This window comes from Patella vulgata, chromosome 4 (assembly GCF_932274485.2).
Source record: "Patella vulgata chromosome 4, xgPatVulg1.2, whole genome shotgun sequence".
Classification (NCBI taxonomy): domain Eukaryota; kingdom Metazoa; phylum Mollusca; class Gastropoda; family Patellidae; genus Patella; species Patella vulgata.
In genome coordinates this window covers 38797957-38819912 of record NC_065882.2, presented here as the reverse complement: position 1 = coordinate 38819912, position 21956 = coordinate 38797957, and the positions used below count along the sequence as shown (strand labels likewise).

Sequence of the window (21956 nt, the reverse complement as noted above, 5' to 3'; positions counted from 1 at the left end):
GGAAAAACAAAAATATTAATTGTTACTATTCCATTTAATCTCTTCATCTCTTATTTTATTAGAAAAATATAAAAATCTACCAAGGTTTACAAGTTCAGATGCATTTTTAGTACATACAAGATTAAATAATTTAAAAACACTTTCATGTGGACGTATATTGTCGTCGCCCCTGTCCGTCCGTCCACAATTGTTTGTGAACAGTCTACAGGTCACAATTTTTATCCGATTTCAATGAAACTTGAAATATAGGTTTATAAGATCTCGGTTCATTTCGATATTGGCATGTATCGGACTGTAACTTCATGGATTATGGCCCCTGATTGTACGAAAAATCACGTTTTTAGCTTGTGAACACTGTAGATGTCACAATTTTTATCCGATTTGATTTAAACTTGAAATGTATGCTTATAACCCAAAGATCTCGGTTCCTTTTGATATTCGCGCATTACGGAACGTAACTTCCTGAATTATGGCCCCTTATTGTAAGAAAAATCGCGTTTTTAGCTTGTGGACCCTATAGAGGTCATAATTTTTATCTGATTTAAAAAAAACGTATTATTATATCACCGTTACATCCAAAGGATGACTGAGTTCGAATTTCGTGAAAATCGACCCAAAACTGACAGACAAAATGGCCGCTCTTCATTCTCAAATAGCGTAAAAATATGGTATATCAAGGTTGTGGACCCTAAAGAGGTCACAATTTTAATCCGATTTTGTTGAAACTTGAAATGTAAGTTTATAACCCAAAGATCTCGGTTCCTTTCGATATTCGCGCATATCGGACCGTAACTTCATGAATTATGGCCCCTGATTGTACGAAAAATATCGTTTTTAGCTTATGGACCCTATAGAGGTCATAATTTTTATCCGATTTAAAAAAACGTATTATTATAACACCGTTAAACCTTTAGGACGGCTGAATTCAAATTTCGTGAAAATCGGCCCAAAACTGACAGACAAAATGGCCGCCGTTTGTTCTCAAATAGCATAAAAATATGGTATATCAAGGTTGTGGACCCTATAGAGATCACAATTTTTATCCGATTTTGTTGAAACTTGAAATTTAAGTTTATAACCTCAAAGATCTCGGTTCCTTTCGATATTCGCGCATATCGGACCGTAACTTCGTGAATTATGGCCCCTGATTGTACTCAAAATCGCATTTTTAGCTTGTGGACCCTATACAGGTCATAATTTTTATCCGATTTTAAAAAAAAGTATTATTATATCACCGTTAAACCCTAAGGACGACGGAGTTCGAATTTCGTGAAAATCGGCCCAAAACTGACAGACAAAATGGCCGCCCTTTGTTCTCAAATAGCATAAAAATATGGTATATCAAGGTTGTGGACCCTATAGAGGTCACAATTTTTATCCGATTTTCTTGAAACTTGAAATGTAAGTTTATAACCCAAAGATCTCTGTTCCTTTCGATATTTGCGCATATCGAATTGTAATTTCCTGAATTATGGCCCTTTCTTTTTAGCTTGTTCTCTATCCATCTCTCGAAAATGTGGGCGTATCCCACTGGCAGCCGCTGGTTTATATATCATTATCTCAGATTTTTATAAATTGGACAAATTAAAACAAAATGGTACTCAACTTCAATGTCTTCAAAATTACACAATGTACATAATCGTTTACTTGTCTCAATATATTTAGCACTATATCGTAACCTTTCAATATTTAAATTATGACTGGACAAACAGATTCTTGTAATTTCACGTCTGTATTTTCTGTCTATTGGTTTAGTCAAATAATATTGTAAGCCAAATGTATTCACAATATGCATAAATGATACATTTATTTGATAATTCAAATTTCTCAATACACTCCTGTCTAAATATGTCTAATAATCTTTGTCTGATGATATGGATACAATTTGTGTTTATGAGATGAGCAGGTTTTTCCCATAAATCTCCCAAGCCAATTTTAAAAAGTTCCTTCTTAACATTCAGGACCCACAGGTCATTATTTTTATACGCCCACATTGAAATGTGGACATATATTGTCGTCGCCCCTGTCCGTCCGTCCCTCGGTCGGTCTAGAGGCTAAAGTTAATATCTGATTGACTTTAAATTTATACACAGTGTTTAAGGTCATGAGATGAAGAAGCCTATTGATTTTCAGCGATATCCGATAATTACTGGCAGAGTTATGGCCCTTGATCAATTCAAAAAATCTTGTGGACGCTCTAGAGGTCAAAGTTAATATCCGTTTGACTTTAAATTTATACACAGTGTTTAAGGTCATGAGACGAAGAAGCCTATTGATTTTCGACGATGTTCGATAATTACTGCCAGAGTTATGGCTCTTGATCACTTCAAAAAATCTTGTGGACGCTTTAGAGGTCAAAGTTAATATCTGATTGACTTTAAATTTATACACAGTGTTTAAGGTCATGAGATGAGGAATCTTATTGATTTTCAGCGATTTCCGATAATTACTGCCAGAGTTATGGCCCTTGATCACTTCCAAAAAATCTTGTGGACGCTCTAGAGGTCAAAGTTAATATCAGATTGACTTTAAATTTATACACAGTGTTTAAGGTCATGAGACGAAGAATCCTATTGATTTTCAGCGATTTCTGATAATTACTGCCAGAGTTATGGCCCTTGATCACTTCAAAAAATCTTGTGGACGCTCTAGAGGTCAAAGTTAATATCCGATTAACTTTAAATTTATACACAGTGTATAAGGTCATGAGACGAAGAAGCCTATTGATTTTCAACGATTTCTGATAATTACTGCCATACTTATGGCCCTTGATCACTTTGAAAAATCTTGTGACGTTCTAGAGGCTAAAGTTATCATGCGATTGACTTCAGATTGATAATTACTTAATGAGTTGTTACCCTTAATCAGATTTTAGTGTATTATAAATGTTTCATTACCAAAAAAAGGAAAAATATGCGACAATACTTGTTGACTGCCCGGACGATTTATCTGCTGTGGGCGTATGTTTCGTTGCCTGGCAACCTATCTTTTAACATATTAGAGTAGCAAGAATTAAGTAAGACATTAGTAGAAGAACATATTTTAATCCAGTATTTAAATATCCGTAACTTTCTCGTAATGATTAAAGGGAAGCGTCATGTGGGAATTTGTGGTTCTTGTATCTTAAGATTTTCCTAAAGTACCTTAAATGTATTTGTTCTATATCATGTCGTGATTGAAAACCCCATAATTTAGAATACAAGAGATAAAAGTATAAAAAATACAAAGTTTAGTGACAATATTAAAATAATTTTCATTACAAACTTTTGAGACTCAGTCAGTTTGATACGAGTACTTGTGATTACTGTGTTACGGTAAAACTCGTGTTTTTAGGAATGTGGATATGTGGGATTGTTCATTTTTTTAAAATCGGTACAGACTTGAAGGTTCGCGCATGCAGAGCGTCTTATGAACAAAATGATGTTAAGTAATCATATTTGCACTTGACATATTTTGTCAATAAAATCATTCTTTACACCGGTGGTAATTATTTCATTGTATTGTGCACATACGTCATTCCTTAAATAGCCCAACGCCCCTTTCACAACTTATAAAGCATGATTTTTCTGTTAGGCAATTTATTCTACACTCTTTGATGTGCTTTATAACTATTGAAGATGCTCCAATTCATAAGATCTGGTTGTTAGATGTTCACTCTGTGTCATTTAACACGGTTAAGGTAATACTTGACTCGTATATAATTTAATTGATTGGAATAAATCAGTTTCACTCATTGTTTGTTTATATTGTTTTATTTACCTAATAATCAACTAGCTTGGCTCGCCATCACGACAGAGATTAGTTCACCGATGTTTTTGTAATAAAGAACAATAGTATTGTTTGTTGATTAGCGTTATGATTTTAGACAAAATGATAAGTTCACCAATGTTTTTGTAATAGAGTAAACCTGTATTGTTTGTTGATTGACTTTATCCCATGATTAAAAAAAAAATGGCTGTGGTTAATATTGGGTCAAAAATAATTCCTTAAAGAGTGCCGGAGCCCCTTTTAGATAAACAATGTGGCTACGTGCAATTTTGTTCTTTGATCTTTTATACACGGGACATTTCTGTTATTCAAACCAATCTGCACGTGAATGACTACATAACAAGATGACAGGTCATCATTAATTTGGGATTCATGTGGAATAAGCTCTTTGATTGAATTACAGTTATTCTTTTCTAAATTAAAACGTGTGCCTTGGATGTTTGTGTGGATTTGATAGCGGTTATAATTAACTAATATTCACTTACATCGGAGACTTGTGTTGATGATGAGTTAGTTGTATTTTACGTCCGCTTCCACCGAGGTGATATCGCAGACAAGGAGACTTGTGTTGCGTTCAGTTCATTTTTACGGTAAGTACGAGCTTACGTCTGATTTGAGAGCGCTTTCGAACCACGTTGCAAGTTCTATTTATGTCTTACTAGCAGGATACCCGGCTTGGCTCGGGGGTCATAACTCCGAAACCGGAAGTGGTAGACTAATGCCACCTGGCCTATGTTACTCCCCGGTCGGAGCTACCCCTATACCCCAAATTTCAGACTCGGGGCAGACCTAGTGTAGCCGCCCGCCAACCCCGCTTCACTCGGGGGTCATAACTCCAAAACCGGAAGTGTTAGACTAACGCCACCTGGCCTATGTTACTCCCAGCCGTCAACCCCGAACAGACAGACAGACAAACGACAGTCACAAATATATATATAATAATAGATTTCTATTTGTAAGACCGATAACCAAAATACCTTTATAGTTTGCAATTTAAAAGTCTATCTTTGCCGTAATTCAAGAGTATATACACTCTTAATACAGTAAATATGCAAAACAATTTGAACACAGCATAAATATCTAAACTACCGTAGCTATGTGCCCTGTCTCAGGCTATGTCAAAATGTATCCAATGTTAAAATGTCTTTTTTTTTTAAATATCGAATATTTTTTTTGACTACTTCCTGTTTACGGATCATTATCAGGATAGATTTAACAAGTGGTATGGGAACTTAACTTCCTTTACCAGAAGTTTCAGAAAGATCCATTGGACAGTTTTACCTCCCTTATACCACTAGAAGCAGATTTACAGATATAACGATTTTTCGCCTTTTTTCAAAGATTGTGGCCCTTTTGGACCATTTATACTATATTGAGGCTTTTAAATTTGGATTCACACCCCAGATCAGCGTTAGGACTCTAAGTAACAGAAGTTTAAGAAAGGAAATAAGAGTAATTTTCGAGATAAAAGCTTCTGAATAGGCTCCAAAGAGGAAAATACTAGATTTTCAGCATCTCATAATATATTACCTAACCAGCGATTTTTTACCATTGAGATGCCATAAGATCGTCCATTGTTCGGGCTATCCAATGACACTTTAGTTGTTTTGATTCGTTGAAATATGGCGTTGTAATCACTTTTTTTGTCAAGATCACCACTTTTTACTTTTTAAGTTTGTTTTTTTCAAAATATCAGATATTTTTTCGACTACTTCCGGTTTTTGGATCATTGTCGGGATAGTTTTAACATGTTGTTTGGATAGTTAACTTTCTGTACCAGAAGTTTCAGAATAACCCATTGAGCTGTTTTCAAAACAAAGAATAATATAAGAGCATTTTCAGTAATTTGAGGATTTTTCTACTTTATTCCAAGATTGAGTCTCTTTTTGGACAACTTATGTTATTTCAATGCTTGTATTTTTGGACTCACGCCATAGTTCACCCATAGGACTCTGAGTAAAAAATGTTTAAGAAAAAACGTAGTTGTATTTGAGAAAAAGACCTCTCAAAATGCTCCAAAACGGAAAATACTAGATTTTCGGCGTAACATAATTTATTTTCTAGCCATCTAAATCGTATCATTCAGATGTCATATGATAGTCCATTAATGGGGCTATCCAGCGACACTTTAGTTCTTTTGGTCCGCTAAGATCTGGTGGAGAAATCAAGTTTTTCGCACGGGCACTAATTTTTTTTTTAACCTTTTTCTTCATTTTTTTAATACGTTCGGTATGGAGATTATTGTTGGGATAGTTTTAATAACCAATTTGGGCAATTAGATAGCCACAGGGCTCTGTACTGATATATTACATTATCTGATCAGATAAAATGGCCCTGAGAAATCATATGTTCAAAAGTGCAAAAAATTCAAAAATGTCAAAATATCGAAAATTAAATTTCAATAACTCAATACATATTATACATCGTTAGAATCGTAATTAGGTCAGCTATCTGAATGTGTAACCTTTTCGTAAAAATCTGATTAAATAATAAAATAATATAGCATTTTCCAAAATTTAACGATTTTTCGACTTTTTTCGATTTTCAGTCCCTTTTTTATCCTATTCCAGGCATTTCAAAGATTTATTGAATGTTTTCATGCACAATGTGAGATTGAAAAATGTGAGATAGTCATTATCTCGGAAAAGATTCGGAGTTTCCGAAAATGTCATTTGTTTGAAAATAGGTAAAGAATTGAAAAAAGTACAAAATTCGGTTACTTCCGGTATGCGCAGAAGTTTCAAAAAAATTTTATCAAGTAGCCACCACATGGTTTCCCAATAGAAAATTAGGTTCCAGATCGATATCTGTTTTCAATCATGGAGAAATAGGCTCCCGCGGAAAAAAAAAAAAAAATTTTAGTAAAAACAATAGTCTTTACTTGTCTGCCTAATAATCTTAACAAAAACAATAGTGTTTCACACAAGCTACGCAGTGTGAAACCCTAACTAGAACTGCGATGCAGTAAAGACGGGTTTCACCGGTGCCCCGTTACCCTTGAACATGTCACTTCCGGTACCGATGAAACCATTAAAGAGAGAGATAGAGAGATGGGGTTTAACGTCCACTCGACACAAACTAGGTCATTTCGGGACTAACATGGTTTAATTTTATTTCAATAATTCGCTTGCGCGTAGGGGTCTTTAGCAGTGGGGGGGGGGGACCGGAGGACCCGGAGAAAACCCACAAGGTTGGACAGACCATTAAACAGGTTTCCATTTTAGCATTGCACACATCAAATAAAATGTACGCGGAATCAACCAAATCCAGCAATATCGATTCATTGTATACATTTGTTACATGTAAATGATCCTGACAAAATTACATTACTTCCGGTGATAATGAAAATGTTAAATTAGTTTTATGGAATCAGAAATAGCATAAGGCATCACATGGTGAAAATTTTATGTAAATCGAATAATAATTGCCACTTTTATAGACCAAAAACCTTTTAAAGTGACTTGAAGGCTAAAAATAGAGTTTTTGCCAAAATGACGTTACTTCCGGTGACAGTAAACGTGTTAAATTACTTGTATGAAATTGTAAATGGCATTAGGTATCACACACTGGAAATTTTATGAAAATATTGAAAATCGAATAATAATTGACACTTATAGTTTTATGGACCAAAAACCTTGAAAAGTTACCTGTTGAAAATCGTCTATTTCTCCGCAACTGAACAAGTTAGAAACCATTTTGTGTTATCTATATGATCGTATGGGTTCATTCTATTAGTTGATTGGAATCAAATATCAAAATTTTAAACAAATAACTTACGTCATTTCCGGTGACATTGAAAATGTTAAATTGGTTTGACCTAGTTAAAATTGACATTACGCATCAAATGGTATCACTTTTATGAAAATCGAATAATAATTGACTCTTTTACAGGCAAACTAGCGTAAAAAGTGACTCATGCTAAATTGACTATTTCTCGGCAAATACTCATATTACAAACTAATTTTGACATAGATTCTCTTCGTATGGATTAATGAAAGTTGTTAAGAAATATTTTAAAATATGAAAAGCCTAAATGGGTTGTAAATAGCTCATTTTTACACCTTTTTTCACCTTTAAATCGAAATGGCACAAATACAAAACCAAAATTAAAAAAAGCAAGTCCGAGATTTTTTGCTCTTTTTGTAGGGGATTTATCTTGATCTATCAGATTTGCAAAAATTAACATTTGCTAGTGAAAAGACGTTCCGACTCGACAAAATTGGAGTTTTTAGCAAAATTGCGTCACTTCCGGTGCCGATAGAAAACTTTACCGGTAATAAAAAAATTGAGAATTTGCACCATGGAGCATATGAACTTTGTTTTATAAAAATCGGGCAATAAATAATTAACCTAGAACCGATAAACTGAATTAGCCAATAGCGGCCAAGAAGAATTATCGAGACAAAAAATGTTCACATTTTTGCTCAAATCAGACGACCCCATAACCCGGCAAATACTCATATTACAAACTAATTTTCACATACATTCTGTTTGTATGGATGATTGCTACTAGTTTATGAAAGTTGTGAAGAAATATTTTAAAATATGAAATTGCCCATTTCTCGGCAACTGCTCATATTACAAACTAATTATATCACATACATTCTCTTCGTATGGATTATTGCTACTAGTTTACAAAAGTTGTGACGAAATATTTTAAAATATGAAAAGCCTGAATGGGTTGTGGAATAGCTCATTTTTTCACCTTTTTTCACCTTTAAATCGAAATGATCCGAAAACGAAATAAAAATTTAAAAAACTGAGCCCGATGATTTCTGCGCCTTAACAGGGCACACCCTTTCAGTAATACCATATTTGAAAAAAACAATATTTGCTTTCAAAAAGTGGTACCAAACTGTCAAAATTGCAGTTTTTGCTAAATTTATGTCACTTCCGTTGCTGAAAGGCAACTTTACCGGAAACAAAAAAAATGACATTTTGGACCACAGAGCATATGAACTTTGTTTTATACAAATCGAACAATAAATAATTAATACTGAAAAACTGAATTAGCCAATGGCGGATAACGCAAATTGCTTAGACAAAAATTGTTCATATTTTTGCTCACATCAGATGACCCTTTACCCCTGGATAAAATACCATAAAGAAATATTCATTAATGAAAAAGTTTTTCGTAAAAATTTAAATTTTCAAAATTTGGTATCTAATATCTCCGAAGATTCGTCGAAAATAAAAAATCTAGTATGGCATTCTTCAGAGAGGCCGCTAATCTTCGGGAATAGGACACAGCAAACTTGACTAATCTAGTATGGCATTCTTCAGAGAGGACGCTAATCTTTGGGCATAGGACACAGCAAACTTGACTAATCTAGTATGGCATTCTTCAGAGAGGCCGGGAATAGGACACAGCGAACTTGACTAATCTAGTATGGCATTCTTCAGAGAGGCCAGGAATAGGACACAGCAAACTTGACTAATCTAGTATGGCATTCTTCAGAGAGGCCAGGAATAGGACACAGCAAACTTGACTAATCTAGTATGGCATTCTTCAGAGAGGCCGCTAATCTTCGGGAATAGGACACAGCAAACTTGACTAATTTAGTATGGCATTCTTCAGAGAGGCAGCTAATCTTCGGGCATAGGACACAGCAAACTTGACTAATCTAGTATGGCATTCTTCAGAGAGGCTGCTTATCTTTGGACATAGGACACAGCAAACTTGACTAATCTAGTATGGCATTCTTCAGAGAGGCTGCTTATCTTTGGACATAGGACACAGCAAACTTGACTAATCTAGTATGGCATTCTTCAGAGAGGCGGGGAATAGGACACAGCAAACTTGACTAATCTAGTATGGCATTCTTCAGAGAGGCCGCTAATCTTCGGGAATAGGACACAGCAAACTTGACTAATCTAGTATGGCATTCTTCAGAGAGGCGGGGAATAGGACACAGCAAACTTGACTAATCTAGTATGGCATTCTTCAGAGAGGCTGCTTATCTTTGGACATAGGACACAGCAAACTTGACTAATCTAGTATGGCATTCTTCAGAGAGGCGGGGAATAGGACACAGCAAACTTGACTAATCTAGTATGGCATTCTTCAGAGAGGCCGCTAATCTTCGGGAATAGGACACAGCAAACTTGACTAATCTAGTATGGCATTCTTCAGAGAGGCCGGGAATAGGACACAGCAAACTTGACTAAAATTTGGTATCTAATATCTCCGAAGATTCGTCGAAAATAAAAAATCTAGTATGGCATTCTTCAGAGAGGCCGCTAATCTTCGGGAATAGGACACAGCAAACTTGACTAATCTAGTATGGCATTCTTCAGAGAGGACGCTAATCTTTGGGCATAGGACACAGCAAACTTGACTAATCTAGTATGGCATTCTTCAGAGAGGCCGGGAATAGGACACAGCGAACTTGACTAATCTAGTATGGCATTCTTCAGAGAGGCCAGGAATAGGACACAGCAAACTTGACTAATCTAGTATGGCATTCTTCAGAGAGGCCAGGAATAGGACACAGCAAACTTGACTAATCTAGTATGGCATTCTTCAGAGAGGCCGCTAATCTTCGGGAATAGGACACAGCAAACTTGACTAATTTAGTATGGCATTCTTCAGAGAGGCAGCTAATCTTCGGGCATAGGACACAGCAAACTTGACTAATCTAGTATGGCATTCTTCAGAGAGGCTGCTTATCTTTGGACATAGGACACAGCAAACTTGACTAATCTAGTATGGCATTCTTCAGAGAGGCGGGGAATAGGACACAGCAAACTTGACTAATCTAGTATGGCATTCTTCAGAGAGGCCGCTAATCTTCGGGAATAGGACACAGCAAACTTGACTAATCTAGTATGGCATTCTTCAGAGAGGCGGGGAATAGGACACAGCAAACTTGACTAATCTAGTATGGCATTCTTCAGAGAGGCTGCTTATCTTTGGACATAGGACACAGCAAACTTGACTAATCTAGTATGGCATTCTTCAGAGAGGCGGGGAATAGGACACAGCAAACTTGACTAATCTAGTATGGCATTCTTCAGAGAGGCCGCTAATCTTCGGGAATAGGACACAGCAAACTTGACTAATCTAGTATGGCATTCTTCAGAGAGGCCGCTAATCTTTGGGCATAGGACACAGCAAACTTGACTAATCTAGTATGGCATTCTTCAGAGAGGCGGGGAATAGGACACAGCAAACTTGACTAATCTAGTATGGCATTCTTCAGAGAGGCCGCTAATCTTTGGGCATAGGACACAGCAAACTTGACTAATCTAGTATGGCATTCTTCAGAGAGGCGGGGAATAGGACACAGCAAACTTGACTAATCTAGTATGGCATTCTTCAGAGAGGCCGCTAATCTTTGGGCATAGGACACAGCAAACTTGACTAATCTAGTATGGCATTCTTCAGAGAGGCCGGGAATAGGACACAGCAAACTTGACTAAACTAGTATGGCATTCTTCAGAGAGGCGGGGAATAGGACACAGCAAACTTGACTAATCTAGTATGGCATTCTTCAGAGAGGCCGCTAATCTTTGGGCATAGGACACAGCAAACTTGACTAATCTAGTATGGCATTCTTCAGAGAGGCCGGGAATAGGACACAGCAAACTTGGCTAATCAGTAGTACGGCATTCTTCAGAGAGGCCGCTAATCTTTGGGCATAGGACACAGCAAACTTGACTAATCTAGTATGGCATTCTTCAGAGAGGCCGCTAATCTTTGGGCATAGGACACAGCAAACTTGACTAATCTAGTATGGCATTCTTCAGAGAGGCCGCTAATCTTCGGGAATAGGACACAGCAAACTTGACTAATCTAGTATGGCATTCTTCAGAGAGGCAGCTAATCTTCGGGAATAGGACACAGCAAACTTGACATACGCTGGGAAAGCTGGAAAAAAATCAAAGAAGTTGATGAAATAAAATGAGAGAAAAATGCTAAAACCGATGAGAAAAATGAAAATGTACCCTAGTTAGGTCGAGGGCCCTAAAGGCAGACAAAAAGGCCGCATGTCTGACAAAAGGGCCCTTCTGACCAAGGGAAAGGCTCCCCCCCTTCCCCGAGTCAATCGTTTTCTATACACTACTGAAAGAGAATGCAGCCATTGCATTGGCATGAAAATCATCAATCAAGAAATCACCTTTTCTGAAAATCTACTAATAACCTGTTCAGGAAAGAGATGACTAGGCCGCCCAGAGGGCCCTCAAAATAGTATAGCCTCCGCCATGATAAACCTTAAAACGCCCCTGGAGTGTGGAACCTCAAATCAGAAAAAAAATCCACTGAGAATCACTCATTTAAAACATAAACAAAATGCACCTCGCTACTTATGGTGGTAAACATAGGCATCAGCCAATCAGAAGCCTAGAATTGGGTCACGTGATCTTCATCCGGCCTCCATGCTTAATTTTTGCCTGGAGAAGTGCACATCAAAATCGCCGATAATCGAATTCTGTAAGGCATGATTGTCATAAACCTGGTTAGAAATCAATTCTAAACATCCTAAACTATCATTTGAAAATTAAATTTGTGCATAATTGCTATTCTTGCGGCGTTAAAATGGTTATTTTTTTTCCGAGATTTCAACCATTTTTACAAAATTTCACTTGGATACCGACTTTTCTTACCCTTCAAAAGTAATGTTCTGATGTTAAAATCATTCTCATACTTTCTCTACTGTAGATTATTATTTAAAGAATGAAGAAAAACTAGATTTGATAGAAGAAAAACTTACCTTCATGTATATTGAGGGTGGTTTTGTCGAGGCAAAATTTCAGTGCATCGGATTTTTGTTGTTGACATACGCGTGAAAAGCTGGAAATGTGTACTACGTCATCAATATATCTGTTTTATTCATTACCCTGTGGGAGAGAAGCTACGCACAGAAAAATGACCACAGAGAAAGCGTCGCGCAGCTCACGACGTTATTGGGGCCACTGAGATAGGCGTGTTTATGGTGACGTTACACGTACCTATAGTAGGTATGTGTAGATCTGACGTTTAGCGTCATAATCTTATGACGTCATTCCTGTGATCAGTTTTGCCAGAACTGCTTCGTCAACACCTGCAAAATAGCCCCTGATTGGCCTAGAAGAGTGGGAAAGGCGGGGAAAAGCCCTCATTAAAATGCAGTTGAGACCACTGATTGAGACCCGTATATTGAGCCTCGGTTTCGTAGTTTTCATTTTCAGCCGGTGGATTTTGGTGAGGAACGTCACAAAAATTTTGTTCAACTTTACCAACTAGCCTATTTGGTCTTCATGCATTATTGTTACGTCGTCATCTTGACTTGTCGACCGTGTTTTTCGAGCAGACGACGAATTGAATGACTGCTGGACTGGTCATTTAAATTGAATTTTTACATTTAGCTATTGATTCTATAGTATTAAACTGACTAAAACCAGACGGCTGTCTAAATACTAGAGATGAATACCTGTCATCGCTGTTACAGCTTCTGAGCTAAACCCTAGATTTTCCATTTGAAGACTAGGCTAACAAAATAGGCCCCTATTTGCTTCTTGACCTTTTGGTTGTAACCGGTAAACTCATTGACGTCATATATGACGTCAATGGGTAAACTGTTCCAGAACACGGTCTCGGATATAAAAATGAAGACCCCAACCTCCTACAAGACAGCAGCGAAATCGACTATTCATCTGACTTATCCTCGGGATCGGAACTGGAAGAAAATGATAGTGTTTGGCGTATTGTGACAGTGACGTAAATAGTACATGGGAGTTTGGAAACAAACCAAGTCGAAGGTAAACAAACTCCGACTCAACTATTATTTATTAGTATTATTATTATTATTATAGTTATTATAGATCTACTGTCGTCAGTGTCACAGGCTACTCAGGCTAGGCCTCGAGTTCCGTCGGGATTATTACAGAACAGATCAGAATTAATAGAGTTTAAAACATTTGTAATTTGAAAGTCAAGTGTGCAAAATGAATTTTGTCCCAAATATTATAGCATTGCATTAGCAAGGACATGCTTTACTGTTAAAGTTAACACGGTGGCTATTCTTACGACGAGGCGTAAGAATTATTGATGGACTATTCTTACGACATGGTGGAAGTTCCGGTAGCGCATGCGCAAGTTACAAAATTTTGGACTTGTACTATTTTGCAATTTGGAAGAGGGGATGTCGTAAGAAATTAAGAATAGGCAATACTTTATCTTTAGGTTATGACAAAATCGTCATAGGAATAGAAGACAGGCTATTTTTTACGACAACTACATTGTCCAACTACCATGCTTAGCCTGACATCAGAAAGGGTCATCTCGGTACCGTAATTATAATATATATAGGCCTAATGTAGGCCTTTTTGAAATTCAGTTTTAAAATCTTAAACTTAAATTATTATTTTATATTTTAATTTGAAAGAAAGCTCACATAACATAGCCTAAAAAAGAGAGAAGCACGCAGCGAGAAGCTCCAGCAAGATAAAAGCATTCTTCTTTCAGAAAAAATAAATCATTTTAAATTTAATAGAGTAAAATGGGTCTTATCAAACAATAGGGGGCGTACTGGCACTTTGACGGCCAATTTTAAAGTTTATGGGAATTACTTTTCAAATCTAAGAATCAGAACAATGAGTAGGCCTATTAATTGGTTGATTAGATTCAAAGTTAATAAAACCTTTAAAAAATCGACAATAATTTACGCCCTAGACAACTTAGTAAAACGTCGTAAGAATAGGAGACGGGCTATTTTTACGACGATCTCCTCTTAAAAATAAAGCATTGCCTATTCTTACGACACACCCTCTTGCTAACTGCAAAATAATACAAGTCCAACATTGTGTAACTTGCGCATTCGCTGCCGGAACTTCTGCCATGTCGTAAGAATAGTCCATCAATAATTCTTACGCCTCGTTGTAAAAATAGCCACGGCGTAAAGGCCTAGTAATTAACACTAACTAGTCTCTTTCTTAATCTTAGTCCCTCACAACATGTAACAAATATTGAAATAACCTGAAATTAGCCGAATTTCCCACCTCCATGGCAGTTTAAAGGCAGTAGCATGAATTACCCAAATCCGCCATTGTTTCAACTTCTGATATATCATATAACATTTTATAGTAGGCCTTTATGATATTATGTAATGTCTGAAAGAACATGTTTTTATTGATATTTTTCAGGTTTAATTCATCTGATGAATTTGTGAAAGATGCAGATTTTTCTGATAGTGATGAAGAAGATAATGCATCCAGTATATCTAATAATAGTGATTAGTGATTCAGAGATGCATGACATTGACCACACTGCAAAACTGTGGAGTTTTGAGCACAACAAAGACCTTTATAAATCAGGAATTGCAACCAAAGAGTTACATGGCACTGATTTAACACTATTACAGTGGCTAGCTTTGAACATTTTTACATTTTGTAAACATCCTTCAATGAGTAAGGAGGCATTTAGTGACTTCCTCAGAATTCAGTCATTATCAAGACCTGAAAATAAAGATATCCTTCCATCTGGTTATTACGAAGCTAGAAAAATGGTTGCTCCTTATTTACTGAAGAAAATCGTGTTTCATATCTGCCCAAATGGTTGTGTTGTTTATCAAAAGAGTGAAAAGTATAATTTTGATGAATTCACAAAGTGCCCAGTTTGTGATGAAGATAGATTCTACAATTCATCGGTAAGACAACCGGTCCCAAAGAAAACATTTACATATTTACCTATAGGACCCAGATTAGCTAGAATATATGGTGAAGCAAATCTAGCACAAATTGTACAGTCACATCTGTTAAATACTGCACCAAACAATTTGATTTACAAAACCGAAATGTGGGATATTCATGATTCTCCTGTGTGGAATGAACTTTATTCCAATGGTGGCTATTTCGAAGGTGATAAAATGGGAATTTCATTTGCACTGGAACTTGATGGGGTAAATCCATATCACAATATAGGTGTAATGTATTCAATGACACCAATAATGTTAACAATGTTAAACTTGCCTAGACATATTAGAAATGCATTTGGAAACATAATGTTGTGTGGTATTATACCTGGACAGAATAAATCAGAAGCATGTAATTTGGATCCATACCTTGAAATTCTTGTGGATGAAATGCTATATTTGTGCAAGTGTAGAGCTTTCTCTGAATATCACAAAGCTTCTGTAGATGTCAAATTAAAGTTATTGTTATATGTTCTAGATTACCCTGGACTTTCAAAACTTTTTCACATTCATGGGAGTGGCGGTCTTTGCGGATGTCATTGGTGTCATGTAAGGGGATTTCATTCAGCAGGGCTTGATAAAGTAATTTATTTGTCAAACCGCTCTTTTTTAGATAAAGATGATCCTCTTAGACTCTGCGTAGACAAATTCTATGATAAATTTGAAGATAGAAGCTCGAAACTACCTGCACGAAAAGCCCACGAAGAAAGGGATTATCGTGTTGCTTATAAACAATCAAAAAACAAGGCGCAGGCCAATTCAGTTTCTACAGCAACTGGCTGTAAAGGACCTTATCCATTGTCACTATTACCTGGTCACAACAGGATAGAAGAATCTTTGCCTGATGCATGTCACACTATTAAAGATTTTATACAAAATATAGTTTATCTTATTACTGGGAAGAAGAAGGTCAATGTGAAAAAGGTGATGGAAGCAGAGGCTGCAAGTGGAAGAGAGAAATTGAGGGTAGACCTATCCGCAACAATTGTTACTGGTAAGAGGAAGAGATCAGAAATATCAACAAATCAAGCAAATGAGGCAACTGGCCTACAAGCATATTCACATCTGTGTCTATTAACGGATCAAGAAATTGTTCTGGGTAATGAAAGAGCTGCAAAACTTCGAGTTCCGTCTGGTTTTGGATTAAAACCAGGAAACTTTTTAACTAATACCCGTTGTCTCAAGTCCCATGACTGCAAGCAGATAGCTACCCAAAACATACTAAAATATTGCTTAAGAGGAACTTTAGGCATCAGAGAGAGAACAACTCTTTTCTTTCTCCTTGATTGCCTTCGGGATATCTGTGCGGAGTCTGATGCTGATGATGAGCTTGATGAGTTGGAAGTCAAAGTAAACAAAGCCTTGGCTCTATTTAAAAGAGACTTTCCTGTACATCTTCAGAATATTACAACTCACTTTATACATCATATTGTGCCAGACATAAAAAAATATGGACCTATTTATTCTACATGGATGTACGTATTTGAAAGATTTAATTCATGGATTTGTAAACGTGCTCTTAACATGCAGTATCCCGAAGTTTCTGCTATAGAAACCTACATTCTGTTTGAATGGTGTAATTGTATGATCAGTTCTGGAAAATTACCTGCCACTGCAATATTAACTGATCACCTGGGAAGTTATGAAGAAGAATCTTTAGAAACTAAGCAGGAAACAAGGGAAAGTGAAAAGTGCAATGTTAAAAATTCAGTGATATATTAGCATTACCACATTCTTCCTCAGCGCTGTGTGACACTCAGTCAGTGTATTGACCGTGTCCTACACTCCTCGCGCACAGAGTGCCAAGAAAAAATATCCGATAAAAAAACTCACAATTTGTGTCAACATATTTTAACCTATGTGAATAAAAAGCCAATTAAATTACCTTTCTAGTGATACAAGTTTCGTTTTTGATCTTTATTGATAATGCACTCAAAACACAAGTTATAAAATACCCACGCTAATATTACGTCACTGGCAGTTAGCCATTGTTTTTCCATTAGCAAATTAATTAGTGTTCACGGCACGCCCGGGTTTTTGAGCGGTATCTCGCTGGGGATTCTCATAGCTCGGAAAGTTCTTCACGTACGTCATTGAAACTTTCAACGAATCATCAGGAAGAACCCCGCAAGGTTCCGCGGCATTCCCGATCAAAATGGCGGGTATAGTTTTTGAGATACAAATGTTTTAAAAGATTGAAGTCAAATTTTTCTAAAACTCAATGTTGCGGCTGGAATTTTAAAACGGTGAGAACCTTTATGAAATATCGTAGATTATAATGATATATGTGTCGTCGGTAATAAAAACTGTTTTCATTGAGGAATAAGCCGCAGAAATTTGGTTGCCAAGCCGAGTTCTTACGGCGAAAACTTCACGGGCGATTCCATTCATAGCAAAATGGTATTCCCCTATGACGAACATTGTTGACATCACGTGATTGTCTTTGTTGAGTCTGATTGGACAAACTCGCATGTCATTTCAGCTGTAGGGGGTGGAAGGCGGGTAATCCTTCCATGGATGCTATCACGCACGATATAAACAAAGCACTTGTTATTTTGACATTTATGTATGGATTTGACTTGACAGTTGTCTTGGAACCGAATGACAAACATGTATGTCCCATAAATTAGTTAATTTTAGATATTAATCGAATTACTAAAACTATAATAGTATAATTATTTACCAAACATTTCATCAATAATCAAGTAGTCTAGAGATATAGGCCTATCAAATAATATTATCATTTTGATTATGAAACTCAATAAAATGGATCAATTTTAGATATTAATATAATTAGTAAATTATGTAAAACTACAATTATTTACCAATCATTTTATCAGTAATCATGTAGGCTAATTAATATTATCATTTTGATTAAAATGTAACGCAATAAAAATGGTTTAATTTTAGATATTAATATAATTAGTAAAATTATGGAAAACTATAATTATTTACCAAAATTTTTTCAATAATCTAGTAGGCCTATTAAAATTATTATTTTTATTAAAATGTAACTCAATTAAAATTAGTTAATTTTACATGTTAGATTGTCAGTAAAGGTTACTGGGCCTATATAAGCTAGACTACTTGATTATTGATGAAATGTTTGGTAAATAATTATAGAATAATCTTTCATTTCATTTTCCAATTATAATATGTGAGGGAATTTAGCATTCCTATATCATATAAAACTTTTGAAACCTATTTTTCATGTATTTGTGAAAGATGCAAGCAGTTTCATGAAGGCGCATCAACTTTCGACATTCCACGTCTCATCTTTGAAATATTGAACAAAATAAACAATGTCTAAAAACAACTTCTTTATTTAATATGTTCTCTGGTGGGTATTGGACATTTGGAAACTGTAATCCCCTCTTCAATACCTTTCCAATGATATATTACAACCCATACTTTGAGCACCGAATAAATGACATCCGATTGTGTAGTGTCATTTGATGCTGACCTCATAATTGCAGTACATTTTAATGGCGGTTTTAACCGCAATCCAAGATGGCCACCATCTCACGGAACGCGTATGTTGCAGAGGCATTTTGACGACAGAATTGAATTTGTCGTCCATTTTTCATCTGGGTGTCAAAATTTCAACTTATTGCTTTTGATATTACCAGAGTTATTGTAGGATCTTTTAAAGACTATTTTAGCCTCAAAAAGCCCTATTTCGAGGGCGTGTTTAGCCTATAGATAAGTCTATTACTTTTTGTCAGAAAAATGTTGCCATCTGCGATGAGAAAAATGTTCATAGAAAACTTATTTATTAACCGATTTTGAGAATTTAAAAAGTTTCTTCATGTTTGAAACAGGCTGCATGCATTAAAACAGAGAAAAACACATCATCTGTTATTTGAAATTTTGATGTGGTAATGCTAGATATATTCAGTACATAGATTAGTTGGATTTTGTGATGGAAATTGTTGCGTGGAAAAGTATTTCTATCATAGAGAGCAGCCCCATTCACCAAACGGATTGTACTATATTCCTGTGCTAAAAAGAAACAACAGCCACAAAGACAATTTCAAGCATTGTGGCTTACGAAATGACGAGGGGCACGCAATGTGCGAAATTACATTCTGGAAAATTTGTGACTTTAGGAAAAATTCAATATTTTGTAAAACATACATATTCAACACATGAAGTTATGAACATTCATTTGCCTATATTGGTTGGTATGGTGATTGCAAATATGATCATGAGACAGGGATGTGGTTCGTTGAAACTGCCGAAATCATCAGGAACTATTCGTTTGTTTCTGTGTCTGATATTTCAGAGCCACTTGTTACTGCTGTTGAAGATGATCAATTGTGGATAATTAACTATGATCATCACCCAAATGTAGATAAGAGTTAATAATCATCTGTAAAAAGACATGAAATATTTAATATTTGCCTTAAAATGATAATTTCCCATGTATCATATATATGTCATGTACATAAAGGTCATAACAGAAATTGTGTATAATAATGATTAGAATATGATGTCACGAATTTAAAAAAAAACCAGTATGCTTAAGTTTAAATAATTAAATTCATTATTACTTACCCTTCTTTTTCTGTTTTGAATTCGGTCAGGGGTCTAGATGTAGGTATTTTGCATGTTCCCCGATCTCCAATTCATTTATTTATAGTGAATAAGATATCTTTTCACAGTGAGTTTAATGGCCATTAATCTTCTATACTTCAAAATTTTATACATTCAAAACTTAATGCCCATTAATTATTTTACAGATCCATTAATATGTAGTCATCGATAGATATGTCTTACAATTAATGGCCATGAATAACAGAATTAAGGGCCATAAATTAATTGTCCTTCAAATCTTGTCATGTATTCACTTCTTAATGCCCATTAATTAATTTAATACCCATGAATTTATGCTTATCATCGAGATGTATGACTATTAATGCCCATGAATTATCTACTTATACACAAATTAATGGTCATTAATAGATCAAGTTAAAAAAATTATATTGCGTAATGATACATTAATGGGCGATATCTAAAAATTCTCCGATATTAATGGGGTTTTAATGATCTCTGTGATTGACTTCAGATTAGTACCTACGAGAAATAATGGTGTGAATTAATGGTTTCATGGGATATTCATGAAAATTTAACAGGGAATTAATGGGATATGTATGCAGTAGTGTAATACATGAATGATTAACAATGGACCGCTTCTAGTCATTGATTAGATTCCTACATATCAATTAACTTTTATTGTTCTACTACCAGACACTCATCATTATCAACACAACACTCAGTATAATCTGTTGACGACTGTATACAACTCTATAACACCAATCACAAGATTATGTGGCTTCTATACGTGTGGATTATTCTGTACTGGTCGTACAATTGTATAGTTACATAGTGGAGGTCGATTGTAGCCATGTTTTGAAAAAAATTCTTTCTGTCCGGCATGCAAAATGACCGTTGGGTCAGCTCTCGTTACGGTCATTTTCCATAGCCCTAGGTCCTGACCGGTATATACGGCCGACGTGGAACCCATGGTCCACAACCTTGGTATTACATACTTTACACTATTTGAATACACAGAGCGGCCATTATGTCCGGCAGTTTCGGCCCGATTTTCACGAAATTTGAACTGAACCGTCATTTGGGTGTAACAGTGATACATTTAAATGTTTTTTTAAAATCGGATATAAGTTGGGACCTCTAGAGGGTCCACCAGCTAAAAACCTGATTTTTGTACATCAGGGGTCATGATCCAGGAAGTTACGGTCCAATATGCGCAAATATCAAAGGAACCTAGATCTTTGGATTATAATCATACATTTTAAGTTTCATCAAAATTGGATAAAATATGTGACTTCTAGGAGGGTCCACAACCTTGGTCCGTCAGTTTGGGTCAGATTTTTACGAAATTCAAACTCGACCTTCATTGATGTGTAACAGTGAAATATTTAAACCTTTTTTAAAAATTGAATGCAAATTGTGACTTCTAGTGGGTCCACAAGATAAAAATGCGATTTTTCAAACAATCAGGGGCCATAATACAGGAAGTTACGTTTGGATATGTGTGATTATAGAAAGGAACCACCAAGATTTTTGGGTTATAAACATGTATTCAAACTCAACCATCATTAGGGTGTAACAGTGATACATTTAAACATTTTTTAAAATCATATAAAAATTATGACTTTTTGAGTACCCACAAGCTAAAAACATGATTTTTCGTACAATCAGAGGCAACAATCAAGGAAGGTACATTCAATATGTGGAAATATTGTTGAAAGTTGAACTCGATATGGCGAATGTGCACGCTTCAGTGGCTTGTCTCGAAGTGATTTCTGGCTAGTCACGCAGTGCGATAACTCTCAGCACAAGAGTCTATAAATAGACATCGCAAGTTGAATTCTCTACACATATATCAACTATTACAGCCGTAAAACATCTGTTGTTGATGATTCTGAATAGCAGTAATATTTAGCTTCTTCGTTATTACAGCAGCTTTAGAAATTACGTTTGTTTTATTTC

General features: G+C 35.8%; 1 protein-coding gene and 1 long non-coding RNA gene across 4 annotated transcripts in view; both read left to right on the top strand.

Moving 5' to 3' along the window:
• Positions 1-21956, top strand: part of LOC130012436 (uncharacterized) — a 182575-nt gene that overhangs the window by 80207 nt on the left and 80412 nt on the right. The window lies entirely within an intron of this gene.
• Positions 15669-17307, top strand: LOC126818822 (uncharacterized). The gene has a single exon (XM_050546422.1). The coding sequence runs from the start codon at positions 15675-15677 to the stop codon at positions 17160-17162; it is 1488 nt and encodes a 495-aa protein (XP_050402379.1). The 5' UTR covers positions 15669-15674; the 3' UTR covers positions 17163-17307.